Consider the following 25163-nt stretch of genomic DNA (forward strand, 5'->3'; position numbering starts at 1 on the left):
AGCACAGCCACATCCCTGCCTCAGCTACCACTGCCAGCCTGCAGCTGCACCCAAAAATTGTCCTTTATGTGCTGGAGCCCACGGGCTGCTCCAAGGGACGGTGCGGAACGAGAAACACGCGTTGTCAGCAGGGGATGTAAAAGCCATCAAACACTCAGGGACCGGCTGGGGAAAGGGAAAAGGGGAGAGAAAAAGGGAAAAGAGGAAGGGAATGGGAAAGGAAAAGAGAGGGGAAATGAGAAGGGAATGCAAGGCAAGCAAGGCAAGGGAAATGGAAAAAGGAGAAGGGAAGGGAAAGGGGAAAGGGGAAGGGAAGTGAAAGAAAAGGGGAAGGGAAGGTGAAACAGAAGGGGAAGGGAAAGTGAAAGAAAAGGGGAAGGGAAGGGAAGGGAAGGGAAGGTGAAAGAGAAGGGGAAGGGGCTTATCCCGCAGTAGCGCTGCCTGATCAGCGAAAGGGCATTGAATAAATAGCTCGTGTGTGCCGAAATGACACATAACAACCGGATTAAGCAAAAAACCAAACCAAACCAAACCCAAACCCCCAAACAACCAAAAAAAAAAAAAAAAAAAACCAAATCCGAAAAGACCTCCCTGTTTTCCCCCTTTGTTACTTTTAACCTTTCCTTTCACCACGAGCCGCAGCACAGGCCCGGCAGACCCAGCTCCATCCCGCAGCCACTCCTCTCTGCCACAGCCCCCCTCCCGTGCCGGTGTCCCCCCGGTGTCCCCCCGATGTCCCCCCGGTGTCCCCGCCAGCCGCGGCGCGCCCGGACTACATCTCCCGGCAGGCCCCGCGGGCGCGCTCACGTGACGCGCGGCGCGCGGCGCACGCCGGGAGCGGCGCGGCCCGGAGCGGCGGCAGGTGAGGAGCGCGCGCGGGGCCGCGGCGGCGGCGGCGCCCCCTGCAGGGCGGGGCGGGCACGGCGGGACCCCCGGGCGGGCGGCGTGAGGGGACGGAGGGGATGGCATGGAGGGCATGGAATCGAGGGGATGGAAGGGGGCCACCGGGCCGCGCCCCGCCGCGCTGAGCGGTAGGAGCGAGGGGGCCGCCTCGCCCTGTCCCCCCCGGCACCGGCGCGGCGGCCGAGGCAGAGGGGGCCCGTACCGGGCCTCGCCCGGCCCGCTGCCATTGAGCCCAGCGCGGCCGCGGGCAGACGGAGCCTGGGCGTGTGCTTTGTGCGCTCAGACAGCAGCACGGGTCACTCCATGGCCGCCCCATCCCTGCAGTGGCCAGGGCCGGGCTGGACCGGCCGGTGGAACGTGTTCCCCCTGCCCATGGCAGGGGTGCCATCAGGCCAAGGTTACGGGCCTTCCAACCCAAACCCTCGGATTTCTCAGTGAAACCCTCCCTCCAAACCCAGGGGTTGTCCTGCTGGTTTTGTTGTTGTGATAACTCCTGTCAGCGGCGCTTATTTTGCAGCATTACCCCATTATTTTCCCTCGTTAATGACACGAGCTCTGAATTACAAGTGAAGCCAGTGTTCTCACCGCAAGCTCTCACTAAAAACTACCGGGTGACAAGAGAAACCACGGCAGGAAATTTCTTCCCAATGTAAGGAAACCAAACTCGCATAATTCACAGTTTTATGGCTTGATCCTCAGCTGAGGCTTTCTGTAATACCCTACTCTGCGTCAGAGGAACTGCCCCGGGAGGGACCGACACGCTACAACAACTCGCTGTTAAGGAAACTTCCATAGAGGCACAGCCGAGTGTGAGAGGGAGATAAAAGGAAAAAATAATGTCCCATTACTGAGGGCATGCTGACATTCCGATAAAGGGGGTTATATATGAAAAGAATGTCATACAAATCAGCTCTCTAAAAGCCCAGCCTGTCTTAAAATCCCATCTACCGTTGTTCTTTAATGAAAATACTTGTTTTAAAGAGAGCTTTTAATGTAACTCTCAGTGCTTGGTGCCTGTGCTGCTCCCTTATCCTTCCCTAAGCGAGTCTTTTGACGTGTTTCCAAGGAAAGTAAGAATAATGAACCTGGTATCCTGTGTTTCATTTTTTAAAACCATTTTAAATCATAGATTTTTCCTCCCTCAGAGGAAGGTTTCTGTTCTCCATGGCAGTGCCCAGGTTTCTGCTTCCCCAGGGCCAGGGCCGTGCTACTCAACCTGCCACTGTTGAGCTGATCCCAGCATGGTGCATGGAGATTCTGCCATGCCACTGAATCTCTTCCTGAAATAGGGGCTTTAATGATTCTGAACTGCAGCTGACAAATTAAAATTAGGGGGCTTTTTTTTTTTCTTTTCTGTATGAGCATAAAGAACTTTTCTTCCTTGCAGCTGTTTTTCTGCATAGGAGCACACAGCAAACTGAAATACACAGAATCCTTCCCAAAGAGAAAGGCAGCAGACCCAGCAGGGAAGTGAGAATGCTGTGTGCATGCAGCCATTTCTCAGAGAGAGCTGTGTGTTCACATCCCTCTGCCACTGTCTCTTCATTTCAAAGACTTAACTACTTCCTTCTCCTCCTCCTCCTCTTCCCTAGAAGAAAGGTTTTCTTCCCTATTTTTTAGTGGCTAAGCAGTACAATAACAAAGGATTTGAAACCCAGTCTAGTGAATAATAACTTAATGATGTGAGCCCTGTTCTGTTCCTTTTGAATGGATGGCTGCTTTGGCAGGAGAGCTGCTGGGATCTGCTCCCTGCTGGGAGGGATGTGAGGGTGGAGAAACCTGGATTGAAGCTGAACAGCAACCAGAGTGGTGAAAAACTGAACCAGGGGACAAGAACGAGGTCAGCGTTGTGAGATTGTGAAACGAGGAGAAATTAAATGGAGTTAAGCTGAGTTCAGGAGCTAATAGCGAACACTGGGACTGTGTTTGGAGTTCAGATGTTTGGAGTTGTCGGTTAGCTCCATTATTGCTAATACCTGCCTGAGCTGTGTTTAATTGGCATGAAGCATGGTGCAGCATGGCAGAGGTTACTGAGATGCACAGGCATCAAACCTTCTCTGTGTGTTTTCAGCGTGCACGGTCACCCCCAGAACGAGTAGAAGCTGACAGAGCATTCCTGCTACTTTCACTTCCTCTATGAAAGCAAATGTATGAAACCTTGAAAATGTGTTTGGCTCTCTAGCAAAGCAGAGTGAACCAGGCACATTTATTTTGTGGGTATCTGATGTCACATCTGAATGCAGGTCTCCAGAGGTGATCTATTAATGTCCTAAAGCATCGCACCATCTGGTTCCTTCTTTGATGTGCAACATTTTGAATGCCTGGTTTAATCTCCCTGGGTTTCAGTAAATTATGTAAACTCAGAGGCTTGGCAGCAGGAGATGGGCGCCATGAGGAGATGATTCAGTCATCAATATCTACTGGGCTTCCATATTGGTGCCATTACACTTCTTTCAGTGCTACTTTACAAATCTTGCAAGTGAATAATTCATCGCACTGGGAGCCGCAAGTTAGTTTTGAAATTTGCCCACCCTGAGATTAGCTATGACTAATCCATCCTTCCCAACATGGAAAAGCTAACTGGGTTTCTTTTTCTGCAGGGTTAGGCGATAAGTCAGAAATAAATTGCATTTATACATAACTGCTGGTGGTGACATAAATCACATTTCCCTTTTTTCTTCCTGGACAGAATCAGAGCACCTTGGAATAGATGTGAGCACAAGGCACCGTGCTGGATAAAGCTGCCTTGGAGCACCATGGCTGCCGCCCCTTATCTCAACTCGGACGCGCTGCGAGAGGTCCTGGAGTGCCCCATCTGCATGGAGTCCTTCACCGAGGAGCACCTGAGGCCCAAACTGCTGCACTGTGGGCACACCATCTGCAAGCAGTGCCTGGAGAAGCTCCTGGCAAACAGCATCAACGGGATCCGGTGCCCCTTCTGCAGCAAGATCACACGGATTACCAGCTTGGCTCAGCTCACTGACAACCTCACCGTGCTGAAGATCATCGACACGGCCGGCCTGGGGGAAGTAGTGGGACTCCTCATGTGCAAGGTCTGCGGGAGGAGGCTGCCAAGACACTTTTGCAAGAGCTGTAGCTTGGTTTTGTGTGAGCCGTGCAAGGAGGCTTCGCACATGCCCCCAGGACACAGAGTCATGGCTATCAAAGAGGCTGCTGAGGAGCGTAGGAGGGAATTTGGAACGAGGCTTGCCAGGCTTCGGGAGCTCATGGGTGATCTGCAGAAAAGGAAAGCTGCTCTGGAGGATGTTTCAAGAGACCTGCAATCCAGATACAAAGCGGTTCTGCAGGAGTACAGCAAAGAGGAGCGCAAGATCCAGGAAGAACTGGCCAGGTCACGCAAGTTCTTCACCACCTCTTTGACTGAGGTGGAGAAGATAAATAACCAGGTGATGGAAGAGCAGGCTTACCTGCTGAACTTAGCAGAAGTGCAGATAATGTCTCGCTGTGACTATTTCCTTGCCAAAATAAAGCAGGGGGATATAGCTCTCCTGGAGGAGACAGCAGATGAGGAAGAACCAGAACTGACAAACAGTCTCCCGAGGGAGCTGACTCTCCAAGAGGTGGAACTCCTCAAGGTGAGCCACGTGGGACCACTGCAGATTGGGCAGGTGGTAAAGAAACCCCGCACCGTTAACGTGGAGGAGTCTCTCATGGAAAATGCAGCATCCTCCTCTATTCCATTTAGGGAGCCTGACCTGGTGCAGGAGGAGCCCAGCTGCACCCCCCATTCCTCACCAGCCAAGCCAAGGATGCCTGAAGCAGCCACCAGCATCCAGCAGTGTTCCTTTATCAAGAAGATGGGCTCCAAGGGCAGCCTGCCAGGGATGTTCAACCTCCCTGTGAGCCTGCACGTCACCAGCCAAGGCGAGGTGCTCGTGGCAGACCGGGGCAACTTCCGAATCCAGGTTTTTACCCGCAAGGGCTTCCTGAAGGAGATCCGCCGGAGCCCCAGCGGCATCGACAGCTTTGTGCTGAGTTTCCTTGGAGCAGACTTGCCCAACTTGACCCCCCTTTCTGTCACCATGAACTGCCACGGGCTGATCGGTGTGACAGACAGCTACGACAACTCTGTCAAGGTGTACACCATGGACGGCCACTGCGTGGCGTGTCACCGCAGCCAGCTGAGCAAGCCCTGGGGCATCGCTGCGCTGCCCTCGGGCCAGTTCGTCGTCACCGACGTGGAAGGGGGCAAGCTCTGGTGCTTCACCGTGGACCGTGGCGTGGGGGTGGTGAAGTACAGCTGCCTGTGCAGCGCCGTGCGCCCCAAGTTTGTCACCTGTGACGCTGAAGGGACCATTTACTTCACTCAGGGGCTGGGGCTCAACCTGGAGAACCGGCAGTACGAGCACCACTTGGAAGGAGGCTTCTCCATCGGTTCCGTCGGCCCAGATGGGCAGCTGGGACGCCAGATTAGCCATTTCTTCTCTGAGAATGAGGATTTCAGGTGCATTGCTGGGATGTGTGTTGATTCCAGGGGAGACCTGATTGTCGCTGACAGCAGTCGTAAGGAAATCCTTCATTTTCCTAAAGGAGGTGGCTACAACATCCTCATCCGGGAGGGACTCACCTGCCCAGTGGGTATTGCTGTTACTCCCAAAGGGCAGCTGCTGGTGCTGGACTGTTGGGATCATTGCATTAAGATCTACAGTTACCACCTGAGAAGATACTCCACCCCTTAAAGGCTTGGTTGCAAGCAAAGTCTTGGCAGTGGAGATTCTTGCAGCCTCCTTGCAATCCAACGGGAACCAGTGTCAAGCCTTCAGGAAGATTGTGCCATAGCTGAAGGGGATTTGGCATAGAGATCATCATGTTCTGTGTTTAGAAACAAAATAGCTTTTGTGGTGGTGGTGGTGGTCTGCTTTTCCTTCTTCTCTTTTATATAAAATCCCTACAAGTAAGAACAAGCGCGATGGAAAGGATCCATCCTTTGCAGTCTTGGTTCTTGTGACTAGTCACTACATAAACCTCTTCACCTCCTTATGCCACACATCTCCTACACTTCCAGCTTCAACCATTGTGTCTTTCTTTGTGCCATAAACACTGACTGACTGCTCTAAATCACCTTCCCTTAGAGAACTAGCAGAGGCAATCCTGTGGCACTTGCAAGGAACTGGGTAGCAGTTGTCTGGGCAACTCCTAGAGAGAGCAATTTGTGCTTGCAGCACTGCATAAAACGAAATGGCCACTTCAGCTGCACGGAGATGAAGCTTTGCTTCCACCCTGACGAGGCAGGGTTGTCTCTCCCATTTTTCTGGTGTTCAGGAGATTGCCCCGTCGTGCCATTTGTGAATTGTGTCTGTTCTGTGTGAAGTGAGTACTGTGCAATCGTGGGAGACCGAGCTGAGCCAGAAAATTGCCCTCTTTTTTTCCTGAGCTGTAAGGAGACAGGGGTTTTATTACTAATCAGAGTTCTGCTAGATAGAAGGAGGTAAAAAGGGACAGGGCTGGAGAAAAAAAACAAGGGAAATTTAGGGTTGCTATTTACTGTTGTTTTATTATTAAATGTATCCTGGAAACTCTCTTTGGAAGGTCTATCTGGTATCTAAAACTTCCTGGGGAAGCGGGGTAGAGCTGGGGGAATATGAATGGGAAATTGTAGGAAATTAGATTAAATGCAATGTATTGTATGTTCACCTGCACTTCACTACGCTGCATTCCAGACCAATGCATTTAGCAATAGGTTTCCACTTATCTGCACCTCCTCTGTGCAAGTTACTCACTTCTGAGATAAGGATGGGCAGGGGGAACTATTTCACTTCTGGTTTTTTAAGGTTTGAAAGCACATCCATTGGTGCACTGCCTTTTTTTCCCTTGCACAGCAAAACACTACATTCCTCAGATTTTTTTTTTTTCTTCTTTTTGGTAATTCTTTTTTTCCATTACACCAGCAGGCACCAGCGTTTCTGCTCATCAAGGCTTTGAGCCAAATGAAGCACAAAACTGCAGCTGTGTGAACCAAGGCCCCCACAGAGCTGCTCCCCTGGCTGATAAATGTGTACCTCAGTGTGGTGCTGCTTGCCCAGAATAGTTTATTGAAGGAAAGATGCATTTAAATAGGGCACAGTGGTAGCATGTTAATCTGCCACAGATAATAGTTACACTGCAGTGCATTTATTTGTTGCCATCAACAGCGTAGTTGCAAATTTGGGTCCACGACAGACAATATAAAAGCTGATTTTATAGTGGCTGCCATGCTCCAGCAAATTGTTTGCTACTTGTCCTACAACATGTTTGCAACAGGTGATTTTTTTTTTTTTTAAGCCCATATACTTTTCCCTGCTGAAACAGCAAAGGAAAACAGGTTGGTGAGCTGCTGCTGCTCTAGCTGGATGTTTGGCAGTTAAAGGGATTGCAGAAAAAATGCTGGAAGCAGATTTTGGTGGGATTTGGGGTTTTTTCCCTCTCTTTGTAGTGCTCAGCCAGTGCTGAAGGAGAGAGCACACAAACACAGCTGTGTGATGGAGCTTCCATCAGGGCAACGTCCAATTTCTCCTGCTATAATGTACTGGAAAAAGCTTGTGGAGAAGGGAGCTAAGACACGAGGTGGTTGATGGTGCTGAGGCAGCCCAGGGGACCCAGCTCCCCTTCCCTCCTGAGCTGCTCTGTGTCCTTGCCAAGACTACCAACTTTTACATTGCTATTCACATTCTCTGCTTCTCTTTTTTGGTGGGAGGGGGCAGTTGCCCAAGGCATGTGACAGCAATTTGAGGAACCTTTCTCATCTTGAATATATGTTTTGGGGAAGTGGTGATGATTACTGGGCTGTGCTGCAGTTCATGACATTCTAACTGAAGGCATTTTTCCAATTTTATGGCAATGGCAGTTCATCTCCTTCTGGTTTCTTTTAAACATTTCTCCTGCTTCCAAGAAGTGCTCCACACAGGAGGCTACTGTGGACCTGAATAATTAAAGCAATATTATCTATGATAATATGTGTCTCTGTAATTTTCTGTTCCTGTGGATTTTTTTTTTTTGCAATAAACAGCACAACTACTAGCAATAACATTTCCTGGAGTGCTTGAAAAAAAATTTTAAAAAAATTAAAAGCTGTTGCAGTAAACTGAGCAGTTGGTTACTCCAGCCTGTTCCTGGTTACAGAGTTCAAACAAAGTGTCTGTCATCTGTTTCTCACTCAGAGGATTAAGAAAAATAGCACCACCCTGTGAGGCACTGGTGGGCCAGGACACTGCAGTCAGCGCCTGGGGCTCTGTCTTGCCTGCAGCTCTTCCAGTCTGAGATTTCAGGAAGAAAAGGAGAAAAAAAAACCCTGCTGTCCCTCACCCAGGGTCTGCACATCCCCTGACAAAACTCGACTGAGATGATTTTACAGAGCTCTACTTGCTGTGGTGCTCCCACACAGTGTCATGATCATCTGCCAAACGAGGTGAAATGGAGTAATTAAGGATTATGTTGAAATAGTTTGGCTCCTGCTCTGTATCTGGAGGAAGAGCTTGTCTGGTCATACGTATGTGTTTGGTTTTTAAAGATTGTGTAATAAAGGAAAAATTGATCCAATTAAAAGTGCATTGCAAACGGCTCATTTTCTTATTAAAACACTTCATCTTCTCCCCTCGGTGGCAGATTGGATTTTACAGCCAGCAGGGATTAGATTGGGAGCACAGTGGCTACAAGACCCTTTTATGTGTCAGGTTGCCAAGGAGAAATCTGATCCTGGCAGGCTCGTGGAACTTTTCCTGACACTTCCCTACCCACCTTTATAAACAAATGCTGTGGTTTTGTACCTTCACTCACACTGCCTCAAGGGCAATATCTCCTTGTCACCTGATGTTTCAGAACTCTGGTTTGACTTCACTGGCTCTGGGAGCTCAATTGTATTTGGGAGCCTGGTCTGCAGGAACCTTTAGTTTTCCTTTCCTAGATGCAATCAGGTGCATTAGGAAAGCTGTAAAGCTACTTTTTAGCTGTTAAAGGACATAATGGGTTTTCCTTCTATGTGCTTGGTCAGAAGTAGAACACGCAGAATTTCCCTGGTTTTGAGATCTGTCCCTATGTACAACCACTCTATTACCTTTTTAACACTCTTAATTGCTTGGTTTATGTCATTATTTCAAACCCTCAGATTTCAACATTTTGTTCAGAGGAGGTAAAAACAATCTAGCTGGTTGTCATGAAATTTAGTTTAGACTAAAACATGTGCTGTGAGTAATCTGTTATCTGTGTCCCTGGCTGATCCATGGTCTGCCAGTGGGAGCTGTGGTGCAGCCAGGTGACTGGACACATCAGGAGCCATCAGCTCACCTAGAACACCTCAGGCTTTACCCTGTGTGGGTATAAAACACCTGAGTGTTCTCTGTTTGTAGTCCCTCTCCTTGGAGGCACCAGCTCGGACTGTTCTGATGTTGCACCATGACTAAATTATTTTTAGATCAAAACTCAGCCATGGGAGCTGAGCTGGTGAGGAAACCTGCTGTGACTGAGTGGGGGGTGTAGCTGTGAAGGTGCCTCGACCCCAGCTCGGGTGGTGGCAGTGGGGCTGCCAGAGGGGCTCCTGGATGGTCACAAGGACATTTCCTCAGCAGGTACACCCACAGCACGTGCAGGTTCTCCCCTTCCCTCCCTCTGCAGCCGCCTGGCTGATCTGGGTGAAGGATTTCATCACTTGGGCTCATCTCAGCTCTTTAAACAGGTATGGATTTCTGGTTTATCAGACATTATTCAACCCTCGTGGTGCTGTTAGACCTACCCTGTAGCTTTATCACAACTGTCTTAGGGCAGAACAGCTGAGCTATGAACATTGTCCTGGGCAAAACCACGAGTCAGGAAATGAAGGGATGAGGAGCTGAGGCTGTTCCTCATCAAAGGGGTAGAGCTACAAAAGTGAAAATGAAGCCAGATGCTTTGAGTTGTTCCTATTGTATAGCTTAAGTGTTTTTTCTGGGTCATTACTCAATGTGAGGATTTAAAGTTATTTCATTTTGCACAACTAATTACTCAACTTGCCTGGCAATTCTGGATTACAATGAGAAGTGCATAAGGTCATTTAGCAGACTTACTCACAGCACATGTTTTAGTCTAAACTAAATTTCATGACAACCAGCTAGATTGTTCAGCTCCTCTGAACAAAATGTTGAAATCTGAGGGTTTGAAATAATGACACAAACCAAGCAATTAAGAGCGTTAAAAAGGTAATAGAGTGGTTGTACATAGGGACAGATCTCAAAACCAGGGAAATACTGTGTGTTCTACTTCTGACCAAGCACATAGAAGGGAAACCAATTATGTCCTTTAACAGCTAAAAAGTAGCTTTACAGCTTTCTTAATGCACCTGATTGCATCTAGGAAAGGAAAACTAAAGGTTCCTGCAGACTAGTTCAATCTTAATTGTGTTAATGGCAGTATCAGACCTGAAGGGAGACAAATGGAACCTTGAAAGGACAGGAGGGAGCCACAGACCTCACTCAGAGGAATATGGACTGCTGTTTTAGCAAAGCTCCAGGCTCTGTCCTTAATTTTTAAAGGATATTTGTGAAGATCTCCCATCAAAACTGCTGAGTTCACAAGAAAGCATGAAAGCTGTCACCTCTTACAGGTAAATGCAGTTCATGGAGTGTTGTCCAAGAGAAGAGAAGCAAGTACTGGGGAGGGCAGGGAGCAGAAAGGCTTAGGGAATGTGACAGGACCTGCCAGAACAGAGCCCCTCCATGGACTATTCCCATAAATGATCGATTACTGAGAGGAACATGAACATCTCTCCCATCTGCAGCAGCCACAGGCTAAGCTTGCTGAGCACTCAGTGTGGCCAGGGAACCTCAGCCAAGGAAACTCTATCTAGAGATCATAGGAAATTCAAGAAAAACAAACATTTCCCTCACTGCAGACCTAAAGTAACCTCCCAGCTGGGCAGTGAAACCCTCTGGATCTCCCCACCCAGGCACACACATCCTGAGCCCATCAGCATCCCTTTCTGCTTCCCAGCTGGGCTTCTCCAGTGGGAATAAGCAAACTGGAACAGCTCTTGCAGAAATCTCACCAGGGCTGTCAGATTTTGCTCTCAGAGCAGCTCTTCCCCTTCTCTAAGCAAGCTGTTCTCCTCACCAGCCAGAACAAGGAACCACAGACCAACCAGCTCTCTGATGAACTTTCATCAGTGAATGAAGTGGTTCCCAGCAGGGGGATTTGCTGGATGGAGGGATCACTCTCTTCCCTGAAGTACAATTTCTGAGTCTCTGAGGTGGGCTGACTCCCAGCCTCCACCTCCATGTTTATTATTATAGCATTGTGTGGTGAGGAATGACCCAGTTTGAGTCAGCTATCCTGGCTGTGTCATCTCCCAACACCTCATCCACCCCAGCCCAGTGACTGTGGGGACAGAACAGACAAAAAGAAGTGTGGATGCCATGGAGGCACTGCTCAGCAGCAGCCAGCACTCCGGGGTGTTCTCCACACTGGTTTCTGCAGAAAGCACAACACCACTGTGACAAAGCTGGCTCCCTCCATCCCACCAGGCCCAGCACTTTCTTACACACAGATGTTTGTCCCAGCTGCCAAGTGAAGGTCCTCACACAACTGCTACCAACTTAATGAGGCACCATCGGTGTTAAATGCTGGCTCCACTGGGGAAGAAAAGCGATGCAGGCTCCCATGGCACAGCTCAATGGCTGGGTCGATCTCAAGGTCCCTGCTTGGAGGCCACTCAATGTGTTAAAGCATTGCTTGGCTGCACAGGGCCAGAGCAAGCAGCCCAAGAAATGGCCTTTTAATCACTCTGCATGAAGTAAAATTGGAGTTTGCTTTGGTGTGCTCACGGACTGAGGCTGTTCCTGCGAGGGAGCCCGGGGGATGCTCCCACGCCTGCCCTGAAGGAGCACAGTGCTGGGTGTGCCACAGCTGTGCCACCATGCCTGTCTGGCTCTCCATTGCAGGATTCACTCCTGCAAACCCTCAGCAACAAGGGCAGGCTGCTCTGTCACCTCATTTCCCCCACATCCACCTGCAGGAGGAAGGGAACACTCGTCCCTGCTCCAGCAGAGCGGGCTGCCTGCTCTGTGCTGTCCCTGGCCAGAGGTGGATCCCTGTGCCTGCCCTTGGCAGCAGGCACAGCTCTGCAGATGCTGACCCACGTCACAGGCTCTGGGGCAGCTCCAGGCCAGCTCAGAGCCAGTGCCTGCCCTGGCACCAGCAGCGTGAGCTTCTCTTCAAAGCCATGTTTTCAATTAGGGCTCGGCGCGCAGATTGTGCCTTTATTGTTGGAGGCCTCCTCCTGAGGCCTGGCGATTGATTTATGAAGTTGATTAAAATATTAAAATAATTCTGTGCAGCGCTGCAAACACCCTGCGTTTTTCTCAGAGTTGGTGCCGTTCCAATTAGCTTGAGACTCTCCTCTCTCCCTCCTCTTGTGACCTGTTTTGTCCACTAACAAATTGCAGTTATTCTGGCCCTACTTTTATATTTATTAGAGCTGATGCATATGTGTGCTCACTGAGCAGTTCAGAACGGGCTGGTGAGCAGTGGGGAGCCTGGCAGGCCAGAGATGTTCTGAGTGGAGAAGGCATCCAGAACTGTCTAGCTGGAGCTATTTATTCCTATCTGCCTTATGTCACTGGCAAAATGAGGGTAAATCAGTAGAGAAGTTGGGAATAAAATCCATCTACCATGAACAGCAAGCTCTTTCTCTTGGCTAACTGGAATTTCCCTGGGACAGAGCCCAGGGTTTCCCATGACACTTTCTCTGTCCACAAGCTGATCTCTCCAAGAGTCCTGAACATCCTTAATGTCCTTCCAAGAGCATTTTCTGGCCATCAAAGAGCTGAATACAACACTGGTCACCTCTGCATTGACCACAGCCCCAAAGTCCAACCTCACTGACCCCACCAGCCACCAAAGCCACTGATGGAGCCATGCACAAAACACAAGGTCAGGACCAGCACCTGGTGCCCAAATGCTGCATCATCAGCAGTGAAAGGTTTATGTCCAGGCATTACATGCAGCCCCTCAGGGGATCCCTGAGTGCTTTGGTGCTTCATAGGCCTGGGAAAGGATGCTCTGGATGCCCCACAAATGCCAGGGCAGCCAGGCACAGCTTCAGGAATGGGGGCAGGACCCAGGTGGGGAGCGAGGGATCCACCTCAGCCAGCTGCATACCATGGACTAAAAAGGAAATTATTCTGTCACTGAGGCCCTGTGCCACCCCAGGGCTTTGTGGCTAAGCCCTGAGCCACAGTTGCCCCTGACATGGGGAGAGGTGGGACTGAAGGAATGGGAGATATTCCACCACCAGATCAAGCACTGTTTATGCCCCCTCTGGCCCCAGCATCGTAGAACAGCAGCAATGCTTGAGCCAGGCCTGGACTGCAGCAGTTGTCTCCCATTCCCACCTCTCATTCTCCTGAGAAATCCTTGTCAGGGTTTGGTTTGGTCCCAGGTGATGGCACTAGGACCACGGGGTCTGCACCCCATCAGCACCTTTGCCCCTGGATTGCAGGGAGTGCTCCCAAGTGATTAATAACATCATGAGTACATAAACACCCACCTCCACGTGCCTTCTCCTGCTAAACAAGGGCATTGCTATGGCAAACTTCATTTAGCACTATTTAAAACCCAAACAAATGAGCACAGGCTGTTATAAATATGCTTACAGGACCAGCTACACTGGGGAAACAGAGAAGAAAATGAGCCAAGAGCAAGGGAGGTGGTGTGTGGGAGAACACCTCTCTCTGCTGGGTTCCAGGGAGTGAGGCTGCTCCTGGCAGTGCCACAGAGCAGGATGCAAGTGCCCTGATGACCTCTGCCACCATCAGCCCTAACGTGGGTTCTGTGACACACCACAGATATGTTTTGAATAGAAAAATATCAGACCCAGGGCATATCCCCAACTCCCTGGAGGAGAGAGATGAATTGGCAAATGGAAGGCTACAGCGATAAGGGAGTTTTTATAAACATAACCTAATTGTATTACTTCAAAGTCCTGAAGTTTATTGCCCTGTTTAATGATGTGTCTCGTTATTTATGGTGTAGCACAATGAGTCTGCTATTGATTTAATGCACTTCCTTAAAGACTGTCATTGTCACAAGCAATAAAACAAAGCCATTCTGAGACAGCTCATTTATGTCACATCTCCATCAGCTGACCCTGGGCATGGCAGGGCCACCGTGGGGAAGGGGGTCACCTTGGGCAAGGATGGAGCCAGAGGGTGGAAGCTGAAGGGCAGGAACAAGCAGGGTGGCTCAGGGATGCTGCCAATGACATGTGCCACCTGAAACTGGGCACTCAGTTTGGGACAAGCCTCCTGCCTGAGCCTGCCAAGCAGCACGGTGATGGTGTGTGCATGGGAAAGGAGGTGATGGGTGAAAACCAGCACATGACACCTGATGTTTGTGCCCCTGCCCACTCCCATCACCCTCCTCACCTTTCTGGTACTGGAGCCAGAGCTGCTGCTGGACCTTCTTGCTGGGGAAGTGGATGGTGCAGCTGAACTCGGAGCCGTACAGCGCCTCGGCGATGTAGTGGGAGCCAAACTGCTGGATGAAGGAGAGCAGCTCCTCCCGGCTGCTGTCCTTGTTCAGGATCTTCAGGATGTTTGCAAAGCCTGTGGGAGGGAGGTGGGGGTGGGCAGGGCAGCCAGGCAGGGCTGGCAGCCACAACACAGGGAAAAGGAGCCCCAGAGGTTCCCTGCTCGGGTCATACAAGGCCCCGCAGTTCCTCCTCTTGTGCCTCCCCCTGATCCTTTGGAATCCACAGGCTCTTATTACCCCAGGCTGTGGCTCTGACTTCCTTCTATGATTGCTCTCCCTAAGAGACTTCTCAGATAATTTTACAGGGATGTGCATATGAACACATGTGCATGCACAAACACACACACACACACACAAAACTTCCATGCCAGCTCATCTGCTCTTAAGCCTGCTGGCACATCATTAACACCCTCCTCAGAGGATGTGCTTGGCCTTTGCTTGGCTGTATCCACAACCAGAGATGTTCCATCCCTAGTGCAAACACACTAGGGGATGTTAGGGGTGGCTGTGTATATACAAAAAGCAGACAGTCCCTTAAAAAATGTGGTTTCAGAAGGAACTGAAGCACTTGAAAAAGCAGCTCATATAAAGCAGGGAGTCACACAACTGGTGTGACTATTTTTTGGCTGCACAGGGCCAGAGCAAGCAGCCTAAAAAATGGCCTTTTAATCACTCTTCATGAAGTAAAATTGGAGTTTACAACTGAGCACAACTGGTAACTATTTTTAGGAAAGTTGGAGACAGCCCAGAGGGACATGCAGGGCTGGGCTGGTGGCAGCTCCATGGATGTGCAAAGGTCAAGGCATCACTTGAGCAACATCCATACAGACAGCAGGGACCTCTGGCATGGGACAAGGACATGATGGACCCTTGCTGCTCTGTGGAGGTGAAATATCCTGGAGACACTGGTGACTTCACAGCACTTCAGCATCACTGAAAGCACCATTTTGGTTCAGTGCTGGAACGGAAAACATACTGCAAGAAAATACGTCATAGCTGTCACCAAAATGAGATTATCTGGCTGGTTGGTTGGTTGGTTTATTGAAAGAGAAGGTTGTTCTAATAAAAAAGCCAGAAGAATTCATTTTGAGCTGAACCCACATATTTTTTTTTCAGCTCTGAGCAGGTTATTTCATTTTGGGGCTGTGCAGCCTGTTAGCACTAAATCTTTTTTTTTTTCTTTCTCTCACCATTTAAAAACTCGTTGATTTTTAAATAAAAAATGCTACTTTGAAATGAAAAGGCAAAACATTTCAGGTCGCAACAAAATGTTTCAGCATTTCTGAAACAAAATGTGTAGCTGTAAAAATGTGGCAGTGAAATGTTTTGACATTTGCAGGATCCTCCCACCCACCCCTTCTTCATCTGTGACTCCCTGCTTTATATGACCTGCTTTTCCAAGTGCTTCAGTTCCTTTTGAAACCACCTTTTTTAAGGGACTGTCTGTTTTTGGTATATACACAGCCACCCCAAAACAAATCCTTCCTGATCGTTGCTTACTGGCTTCCTCCTGGCTTTGACCTCACCTCTTGCTGCACAGACTCCCTGCCTCAGTTTCCCCCCTGTAAAAGAGGAGGTGAATCTCCCTGCCCGCCTCTGCAGAAGCGCTGGGAACAGAGCACAGAGGGGGGAAATGTCAGGGGCATGCTTGGGGCAGAAAACCACCACCCCCCCATGCAGACACACATCTCCCTGCCCCTGGAATCCCTCACCTGCAGAGAGTGTGATGGAGCTCAGCTTCACCCTGTAGAGGTTGCTCCTGACCCGCCAGTGCTGCACCATGGGGTACCCCATGGCCTCGTCGTACTTGATGTCCCCTGCAAAGACAAAGCAGGCAGGTGACACTGCTGAGCATGCTCTGGGCAGTGCTTAGTGCTCCCTCCCACCTTGCTGTGTGCTGCAGGTGTGAGAAATGGGGTGGTGGAAGGGCTGGAAACCTCACTGGTGATGCTGTGGGGTACCGGAACCAGCATTGTGACTGCTGGGAGCTCACTGGGGTGGAGATGATGCTGGGATGGACTCACACATCCCCCAGACTATTTCTGCCCCTGGCACAGAGGGGCTGATGATGCCCCTCAGGAGCCACAGGCTGGGAGAAGGGGTTGTTCCTCCTGTGCCCTCCCCTGGGCCACTGACCCCGGGGGCAGCTCGTACCTGTGAGGAGCTGCAGATCAGGGAGGGGCTCCGAGAGGACACCACGGCACTGCTCCTCCACGGGCAGAGGGATCACCAGGAGGCCATCAGCCAGCTGGGGGAAGTCCTTGATGAAGTTATTCTCCCTGCAGAGAGAAAAAGACAACTGCAAAGCAACGATGCAGGGCACGGCCGGGCAGGGGGGCTGAGCAGCCCTGGTGGCACCGGGACAGGCGGCTCAGGAGGGTGGGGGACATCTCGAGCAGGAGCCCTGCCAGGGGATGGGGTGTGCAGCCTCCCCACCAGCCAGCCTGGCTGTGCAGCCCTCTGAGATGATGCTTAATGAGCTCCCAAAGGAATGCAGCTCCATTAGTGCTCCAGAAATACAGAACTGCTCTCAGCCTGGGGACACAGCCACTGGGTTTGGCCCAGATTGTCAAAGTGAGCCCTTGGAGAGGGGGCAAGGAAAGAGGAGTGGAACACCCCAAACTGCCCCTTTCCACACCTGCAGCACTTTCATGTGGGCAGTGACCAAGCTCTGCTGGGGCTCCCCAGGCAGCATCATCACCTCTACATTTTTCGCCCCTCCCAGTGACTCGCTCTCCAAAAGGCAGAAAAAGTATATTTTACAGACAGACACAAAAAACCCCACTCTCGTGTACAGCTCACAGTACAATTTTACCACACATGCAGGATCTTTTCTAACCTTGGCAGGTAAAACATTGTATAATAGGCCCCTAATGAATTGTTTCTAGAACAAGGGTAGCAGGGAAATGATTTGAAATGGTGAACAGACAGGTCTCAGGGAGACCAGCCTCCCCCGGTAAGCGAAATGCCTCGCGCCTGCGCCGAGGAAACAGGAGGGGGGATTTTAAATATTGATCTTAGAGCCAAAATATAGGCCAGGAGGCTTTGCATCCTCCGGCTGTGGAGACAAAAGGGCAGCAGAGCAGAAGAAAGGGAGGTTCCTGCAAAATCAGGTCAGCCCCAGGAGCTTGGGGGAGGTTCAGACTGGCACAGCCTGCCCCAGCTGCATTTTTTGTAATATATTTTCCTTTAAACAGCTGCTGATTTCACTCAACTTCCCTGGTTTTACCCCCTGTAGCCTGTGCCTGGGTGGATTATCCATCATCCTGTGGTCATCTCACAACTGGAGACAGCCTGGCCACCTCCACAGGTCCCAGCACAGCTGATGCTGATTTCAGGGAACACTTCCCTGGGATCCTCCCATTGCTCTGGGGCCAAGATGTGGCCACTGCAAGCTGCACCAGAGGGGAGCAGGAAGCCACAGCCCTGTGCAACCAGGCTGGGGATGTTCCCAGCCCCCAGGCAGGACAGGAGCATTTGAAGGTAGGGGCACAGGAAGTGTTCAAGGCCAGGCTGGATGGTTCTTTAAGCAATGTGGTCTAGTGTAAGGTGTCTCTGCCCATGGCAGGATGGTTGAAACAAGATAATTTCTAAGGTTCCTTCCAACCCAAACCATTCCATGATTCCCTGGCTGCACAGGCAGCCTGCCTCATGTTACACCCCCATTTCAGAGCCAGCAGCAGCTGACTGCATCTCAGGAGCCTCACTTTCTGCACTGTCTTAATGCAAAAAAGAGCTTTATTTTTCTGAGGGGAAAAGCCTCTCACTCCCAGCTTGCTCACAAATCTCCGATTGATCCCGCTGGGCACGGGATCCCCATGGTGGAATGTTCTGCTGCTCTGAGCCGTTTGCTGTCACAGCAATTCCAAATGGGGAGCTGCAATTACTGCCAGAGCTGGGAGCTGTGTGGGTGGTGGGAAACTGGGCTGCAAAATAAAGCAAGTTGGTATGGAACAGGGGGAGAAGCATGCTGGTGTCTGTGCTGCTCTGCCTCAGCAGTAAAGGGAAAACATCAGCGCTGCCAAATCCCAAAGCCACGGAGAAGCGTGATGGAAAAGCAGGATGCAGCTGCACCGAGCCTGCCTGCCATCCTGGATGTGGGACTGTCCCTGTCCTGACAGGTCAGCTCCCCATCCTGCACCAGGATCAGCACAGGGGCCAGGAGGGTCATGCCTGCCCAGCCCCACATCCCACCTCTGAGAAGACCAGGATTCCCAGGAGGAGGCTGGTGAACCTTCCCAAGTGCTGTCCCACAGGAGGGGATGGAGCTGGCATGCCCCAAGGGACACAAAGAGATGGCAGGGCAGGGGCCAGAAGCTCATATTCATCCAGCACCCTGCACCCTGACACAGGGCAGAGGAGACACAAAGAGGCAGCATCTCCTCCTGCCCCTCCTGAGCCATCTCAGCAGCACCCACCCATGCCATGAGCCTGCAGAACAGCTGTCCCTGGGCATGCCCCAGCTCATCCACGAGGCAGGACAGACCCAGGGGCAGGTGGCCCATCCCTGGGCAGCTCAGGAGGGAGAAGCTGAGGCATGAGGGGACCCACAGACAGCAGCTGCTGCTCAGAGCTGCTGCCTCTATGAGAAGGCATTTACTGAGCAGCCACATTCTGCAGGATCACTCTTGTTATCCATTTGTTCAACTGTTCCACACTCAAAAGGCCAAGGAAAAAACAGGGGCAAGTGGGAGCCAAGGAGTGGGCACGTGCCACAAGGTGCTCTTGTCATGGGAGGGAGCAGCAGTGCAAGGCAGGACTTCAGGAGCACTTCCATGATGAATTCTTGCTACCAACCCTTCCTGCATCTCTTCCAGCTCTCCCTGCCATCCCAAGGCAGGGATGAGCCAAAGCCATGCAGGGGGAGCACCTGCTGGGCAGAGGGTCTGGACACTGTCCCTCTGCAGAGTCCTCACTGCCTGCAGGGGCAGGGTGGTGATGGGGACCCTCCAGGCAGGGCACAGGGCTGCTGGGGTGTGCCCAGGGCACAGCATTCATTCCATGGACTGGCAGAGCTGCAGCTCCTCTTCCACAGGGCCTTCTGAATAACCCCGTGGCTTGTGCTCACTCTGGAGGCACAAAGGAGCTCCTGCCAGACTTTTTTCTGCTCTCTGGAAGCTGTGATCAAAGCCAGAGGGCTCTGTGCAAGGGGCAGGGGTGAGGGGAGGGATGTGACAGCACCTGGTGTCACACGTGCCACCGGCACCTCTGCAGGGGTGCAGGGCCAGGTGTGGGGTCACAGGGTTATTGCAGAGGGATCAGGCAGGATGCAGACAAACCTGCCCGCCCCACAACATCCTCCTGTGTCTCTTGTTGTGCTCCTGGCATCTCCCCAGTGGAACAGCTGCCCAGGACTCACTGGAGCAGTGAGCAGGCAGCTCTCTCCAGCACGATGCACATGGAATCTGCTCCCCAGCACTCTCCTGCTGGCCATCTGAGCATCTCCCAAGGCATTTTGCAGATACTGAGTCATTGCATGAGGAAATGCAGTTTCTCCCAGCAGCATCTGACCCAGAGCACGTGCCTGCCTTGGAGGGAAGGGAGTCCATATCAACGAGCCTGATGCTGGGAAAGGTCAAATGGCCAAAGGCTTTAGCGAGCTCGGGTGCTGGCAGGGTGGGCTGAGGAGGAAGGCAGCTGCCTGGATTAAACTGCCTTCAAAATCCTGGCTTTGATGGACACTTGGTGTATCCTCAGCCGAGTCCTACAATGCACCCATTGCCTGGGTGACACAGACAGCTGAGAGCAGCTCCCACATCTCGGGGCGCTGCTGGGGTGACAGCAATGAGTGACTGCTCAGGCACCAGGAGCAGGGCTCAGGCAGGAAGAGCCTGCTGTGGCACTGTTCCCCTGTCCTCCTGAAACCAGATGCACAAACCAGCTGTGTTTTGGGGACTGTGACCTTTAATAGCACAGCCAAGGTGATGCAGCAGAGCCGTGGTGCTGCACTGGGCTGCATCGCTGCGCTCTGCAGTGCTGGCAGCAGCTCACACAGCCCGTGGGAAGCCTCCAGAAAGGACCAGAAAAGGCAAAACGGGGTTTGGGGGGAGCAGGAGAGCTCAGTGCAGGCCCAGGGAGGAGCTGGAGTGCTGTGGTCTTCCAGGACTGAGCCTTGGCTGCTGGATTCTGCCCCAGGGCATGGTTCTGCTGGCCCTGGGGCACCACGTCTCCTTGCTGAGATGCTCAAAGCCAGAGCCAAGCTGGCAGTGGGATTTTGGCCTGCAGCAGGGAAAGATCAGCTGGTGGCTGACATGCTTTTCATTCTCCTGTTAGCAGCACCGCTGGGTGAAGGAGCAGCTTCTCCTCTTTAGCTCAGTCAGCTGTGGCTTCCTCCCTTGGCACTCTGCTCCCACAGGACATGGCCCTGAGGATGCACTCTGCAAACCAACCCTTCCTTGGAGCTGTACAGCTCCCACTGCATTTTCCAAGCATCAGCTGACGTGGGGCTTCCTGCCTCCACCCAACACTGACAGAGGATGCACACCCTGCACCACAGCACCTGGGCAAGTATATTCATGAAGGGGTAAATATATAAATGTTATATATAAAGTGACCCCACAAGTGATTAGCTTATGCCCTGAAGCGTGAGATTTAATTACCCTTATCTGAGCCAGCACAGCTACAAATGTTAATCACATTATCATCCAGCAAGCTTATGTTCAGCAAAGTGACTACTCCTTTCTGCTATGCAAGCCTGAGAGGACGCCTGCTCTGGCAAAGAATTAGTTATTAATCTTACTTCTCTCTGTCCCACAATGGCTCAGGGAGAGCACGATGGATTTGAGATTATTCAGTGCCAGCTTTTCACCCAAATTTCCCTTGGAGAAGCTTCCTGCTGGGGTGGCTGCAAGATCAGCAGAGTCCAGCCTGACACAGGGACATTGAGAAATAGCTTCCTTTTAGCTTGTCATCACAAAAAAAAAAAAAAAAAATTGATCTGGAGTCACTGGGAAACAGAAAAGAGGGTGTCCTGTTGCCACAGCCACTTAGGAGAAGGTAAGCACACTGTAAATCTGCCCCAGCATGTCTCCATGACCTCAGGCACTGGTGAATTATAAAGGTTTAATGCAAACCCTGTGAAGCAGCAGTTACTTACTCCAAATTTACTGAGCATTAATTTCAGCGAGGCCCCGCTCCTGTAGAACAAGGCAGGATAAAAGAGGAGAGACCAGCTGGATTTTGGCAGGTTCAGGAGCCCCTTCAGTTCCCCACCTCTCAGCCTTAACCACTGCTTGCAATGAAGTGTGGTTGGACCAGGCTGCAGGGAAAAAGGAGAGCAGCAATATCATCCCCCCAGCAGCCCCTGATGCTGTGCACAGGACCTGTGGGAAACAGCTCCTCACTTTTCATAGTTTAGGGAGGTTTATTAAACCTTGTCAAAAACACAACTGAATAAACCTTATCAAAAACACAACAGAAGACTGAATAAAGAGAAAAGGTTATGGCACTGGGAGTAAAAGATTTTCCTGGCCATGTGCTCAGCCCCCCCACAATGGAGGTTTTCCCTTTTTAACCCTTTAACCTCTCCCACAGTTCTGCCCATCAACCCCTTCTTCACTGTCCAGTGGTGGGGATCTCTTGCTCAGATCCTGACTGCAGGTCAGATGTCCCCACAGTGCCAGCCAGCCCTCCCAGATGTCCCAACCCAGCTGTCCCTTGATAAGCTCACGACACAACTATAAATCTATAAAACTTTTCTTAACCTATATCCATGATATTTATCTGTTAATTGTGAGAGTCAATCATGGCATTACTCATCTGTCACAGACCTGTCCCTGTGTCCCCCTTCAGTGCCAGCAATAACCAGCCTGACAGTGTCCAACAGCTGCCTTACCCCCTGGCTCAGGGAGAATTAGCATTTAAATTGAGGTGTTTCAGGAGGTAAATCACACCAGCCATCCCTGGTGCTGCTGGGCTGCTGTGAGGTGTCTGCATGGCTGCTGCTCAGCACCATCCCTTCCACACACCCCCAGGCTGAGCCCCAAAATCCTCCATGGGGCTGTGCTCCCATCAGCACTGTGCTCTGTCAACACAGCCTGATCTTCCCACAGAGCATCTCCCAACATCCCCCACACACCATGGCCCTCCTCAGGACCACACAGGCTCAGCAATGCCACTGAGCACTGAAGGGAGCTCAGCCACCACTGGGGGACTGAGAGTGAACGTGAGCTTCATCAACCACCATCATGGATAAAATGTGCATCCTCTCCTGAAGCCATTTCTAAAGGAAACACAAAGGAATTTGCTCTGAGAGAAGAGATGGAGAAGCTGTGAGCAACAATCAGAAACACCTGTGGCTGGAGAAAAGCAAAATAATCACAGGCTCACAGATTTGTGATTCCAACAGGGTTGGAATGGACCTTAAAACTCATCTCATTCCAACCCTGCCATGGCAGGGACCCCTTCCACTAGCCAAAGTTGCTCCAAGCCCCATCCAACCTGGCCTTGGACACTTCCAGAGATCCAGGGGCAGCCACAGCTGCTCTGGGCACCCTGTGCCAGGGCCTCACCCCCTTCACAGTGGATCAGCAGCCTTGTCCAGAGCCTAGAATGTGGTAGCAGGAGCACCATGACATATCTGGCCTGTGTGCCATTCCTCCTTGAGCAGAAGGTCTGGGGAATACCCAACACCTGTGGGTGGAGAGAAATTTGCCCATCTGCAAGGAGCTGGAGCTGCTCAGAGTCTGCCAGGAGGATCCATGTCTTGTTCCATGTGTCTGCTCTTCAAGGTGTCTCCCTGCATTAGCTTTGTCACCACTGACAGCCAAAGGCCCTGACCTTGTCAGCTTCCATAAATTCAGCAACTCCCAGCTCTTTAGGACTCGATGGAGACGACAGCCAGAGCTCCTGGAGCAGCTCATGGAGCTCCTGCCCACCAGGCTGTGGCCACTCTGAGGTGACCTGGGCACAGCTTCCCTATGGGAACATTTGTCCAAGCTGAGAGAGAGCTGGAGCCAGGCTGTTTGGGTCCTGTGGGTGCAGATTGCAGTGCTGAGCTGAGCCATGGCTGTGGATCCTCTCCCACAGGCTGTTTGGGTGCTGTTTGCAATCCTTCCCCAAGTGCTGCTCCTCCTGCCGCTTTCCTTGGCATTGTTTGTAAGGAGACAACAAATGCAAAACTCCCACTGACTCCAGAGGAGCCAGGACTACCCACTGGGGCTTCCCAAGGATGCTGTGCCTGACTTGATCCAGTTCCTCTGGGATTTGGGCACAGCATCCTGCAGCTCTGTGCACCAGCAGCCCCAGTTTTCCAGGGAAACTCACACCCCAGCTGTGGTGCCCTGGGAAGCACTAGCACAGCCTTTTAATATTAATATTTGCCTTTCCAATGTAAATTCAGACCCAGCTCTCCACTCAGCACACACATCCATTCTCTTTAACAATTTGAGATCTTAAACATTTCTCTTTTTTTCCCCCCTCTCCTAAGCTTCATTGTTAACCTTTAAGATGAAGATAAGGCATAAAGGTTTGGAAAGGAATCAGGAGGGACCTTGGAAATGAGCCAGAAGCAGTGTTAATACTGGGCTGCACATCATATCTCTTCACTTCTTCTCTCCCCCCAGGGTGACTCGGACTGCTCTTGACTACCACCATGGTATTACAAACTCTAATGAGGTTTGGAAAATAAGAAACCCACTGCGGCGTGGGAGAAACTAATAGAAATTGTTTTGTCTTCTCTCTATTAGTCATTAGAAGCAGAAGAAAAACAGCCACAGGCAATGGCAGGGCTGCAATACCACCACACTTTTCATATACTGGCACACTGACAATGTCATTTCAGCAGTTATTGCTCCCACTTCCCCTCCACTCCAGACCTCCCATACACCGCTGTGGGCTCCAGCTGTGCCAGCATCCCTGTGCCACCATCCTGAGCCCAGGGTGACCCCAGTACCTGCCCAGGGTGCCCATGCAGTGTGTCTGGCCAGCCCATGGCTCTGCCAGCACAGACCATCGCCAGCCTGCTGTCCGCAAGGGACAGGGACAGGCAGTGCCCAGGCAGGGGACACTTCCACAAGCAGCAGCACTGCCAGGCAGCCTGAACACATGGAGAATTAGCTGGGATTTGTGACTGCAGCTCCAGAGTTGCGTTTCTGTGTGTGAACTTAATTACAGAACCACAAAACTATGCACAGGGTGAGGTGACAGCTCCTGCAGTGACCTCACCCCTGCCACCCTCCCAGGGAACTGTGGCGCCAGGAGCCCCAATCCTGGGCTCAGCAAGGTGCCTGGAGCATTCCCACATCCCTTCCCTCCTGCCAGCTCTGTGGCCATCGTGCCCTGGGTGCCTGATGGCAAGGGGCAGTGCTGGAAAACCCTCCAGATGTTAGCCTGCTGCCCATGGGCACAGATGGTGAGGGGCAGTGCTGGAAAACCCTCCAGATGTTAGCCTGCTGCCCATGGGCACAGATGGCAAGTGGCAGTTCTAGCACACCTTCCAGATGTTTGCCTGCTGCCCACGGGCACAGATGGTGAGGGGCAGTGCTGGCATACCCTCCAGATGTTTGCCTGCTGCCCACGGGCACAGATGACAAGGGGCAGTGCTGGCACACCCTCCAGATGTTTGCCTGCTGCCCATGGACACAGATGGCGAGGGGCAGTGCTGGCACACCTTCCAGATGTTTGCCTGCTGCACAGATGGCAAATGGCAGTGCTGGCACACCCTCCAGATGTTTTTCTGCTGCCCATGGGCACAGATGGCAAGGGGCAGCATTCCTGCAAGGCTGGGGCCAGGCACACAGACTGTGCTGGGCTCTTTCAGCCCGTGC

General features: G+C 51.5%; 2 protein-coding genes across 2 annotated transcripts in view; one reads left to right on the top strand and one right to left on the bottom strand.

The window, feature by feature from the left end:
• The window catches only part of ASTN2 (astrotactin 2), a gene marked incomplete at both ends in the record, with an annotated part of 326465 nt that overhangs the window by 102175 nt on the left and 199127 nt on the right, over window positions 1–25163 (bottom strand). The window contains 3 exons of the mRNA XM_084219630.1: window positions 14292–14471; window positions 16110–16214; window positions 16552–16676. Coding sequence (XP_084075756.1) covers window positions 14292–14471; window positions 16110–16214; window positions 16552–16676 — 410 coding nt within the window. The remainder of the gene's footprint in view (window positions 1–14291; window positions 14472–16109; window positions 16215–16551; window positions 16677–25163) is intronic.
• TRIM32 (tripartite motif containing 32) lies at window positions 725–8322 on the top strand. The gene is made up of 2 exons (XM_084219595.1): window positions 725–862; window positions 3593–8322. The coding sequence occupies exon 2, from the start codon at window positions 3660–3662 to the stop codon at window positions 5601–5603; it is 1944 nt and encodes a 647-aa protein (XP_084075721.1). The 5' UTR covers window positions 725–862; window positions 3593–3659; the 3' UTR covers window positions 5604–8322.

The sequence above is a fragment of the Fringilla coelebs genome (genome assembly GCF_963513975.1).
Source record: "Fringilla coelebs genome assembly, chromosome: 21".
Taxonomy (NCBI): domain Eukaryota; kingdom Metazoa; phylum Chordata; class Aves; order Passeriformes; family Fringillidae; genus Fringilla; species Fringilla coelebs.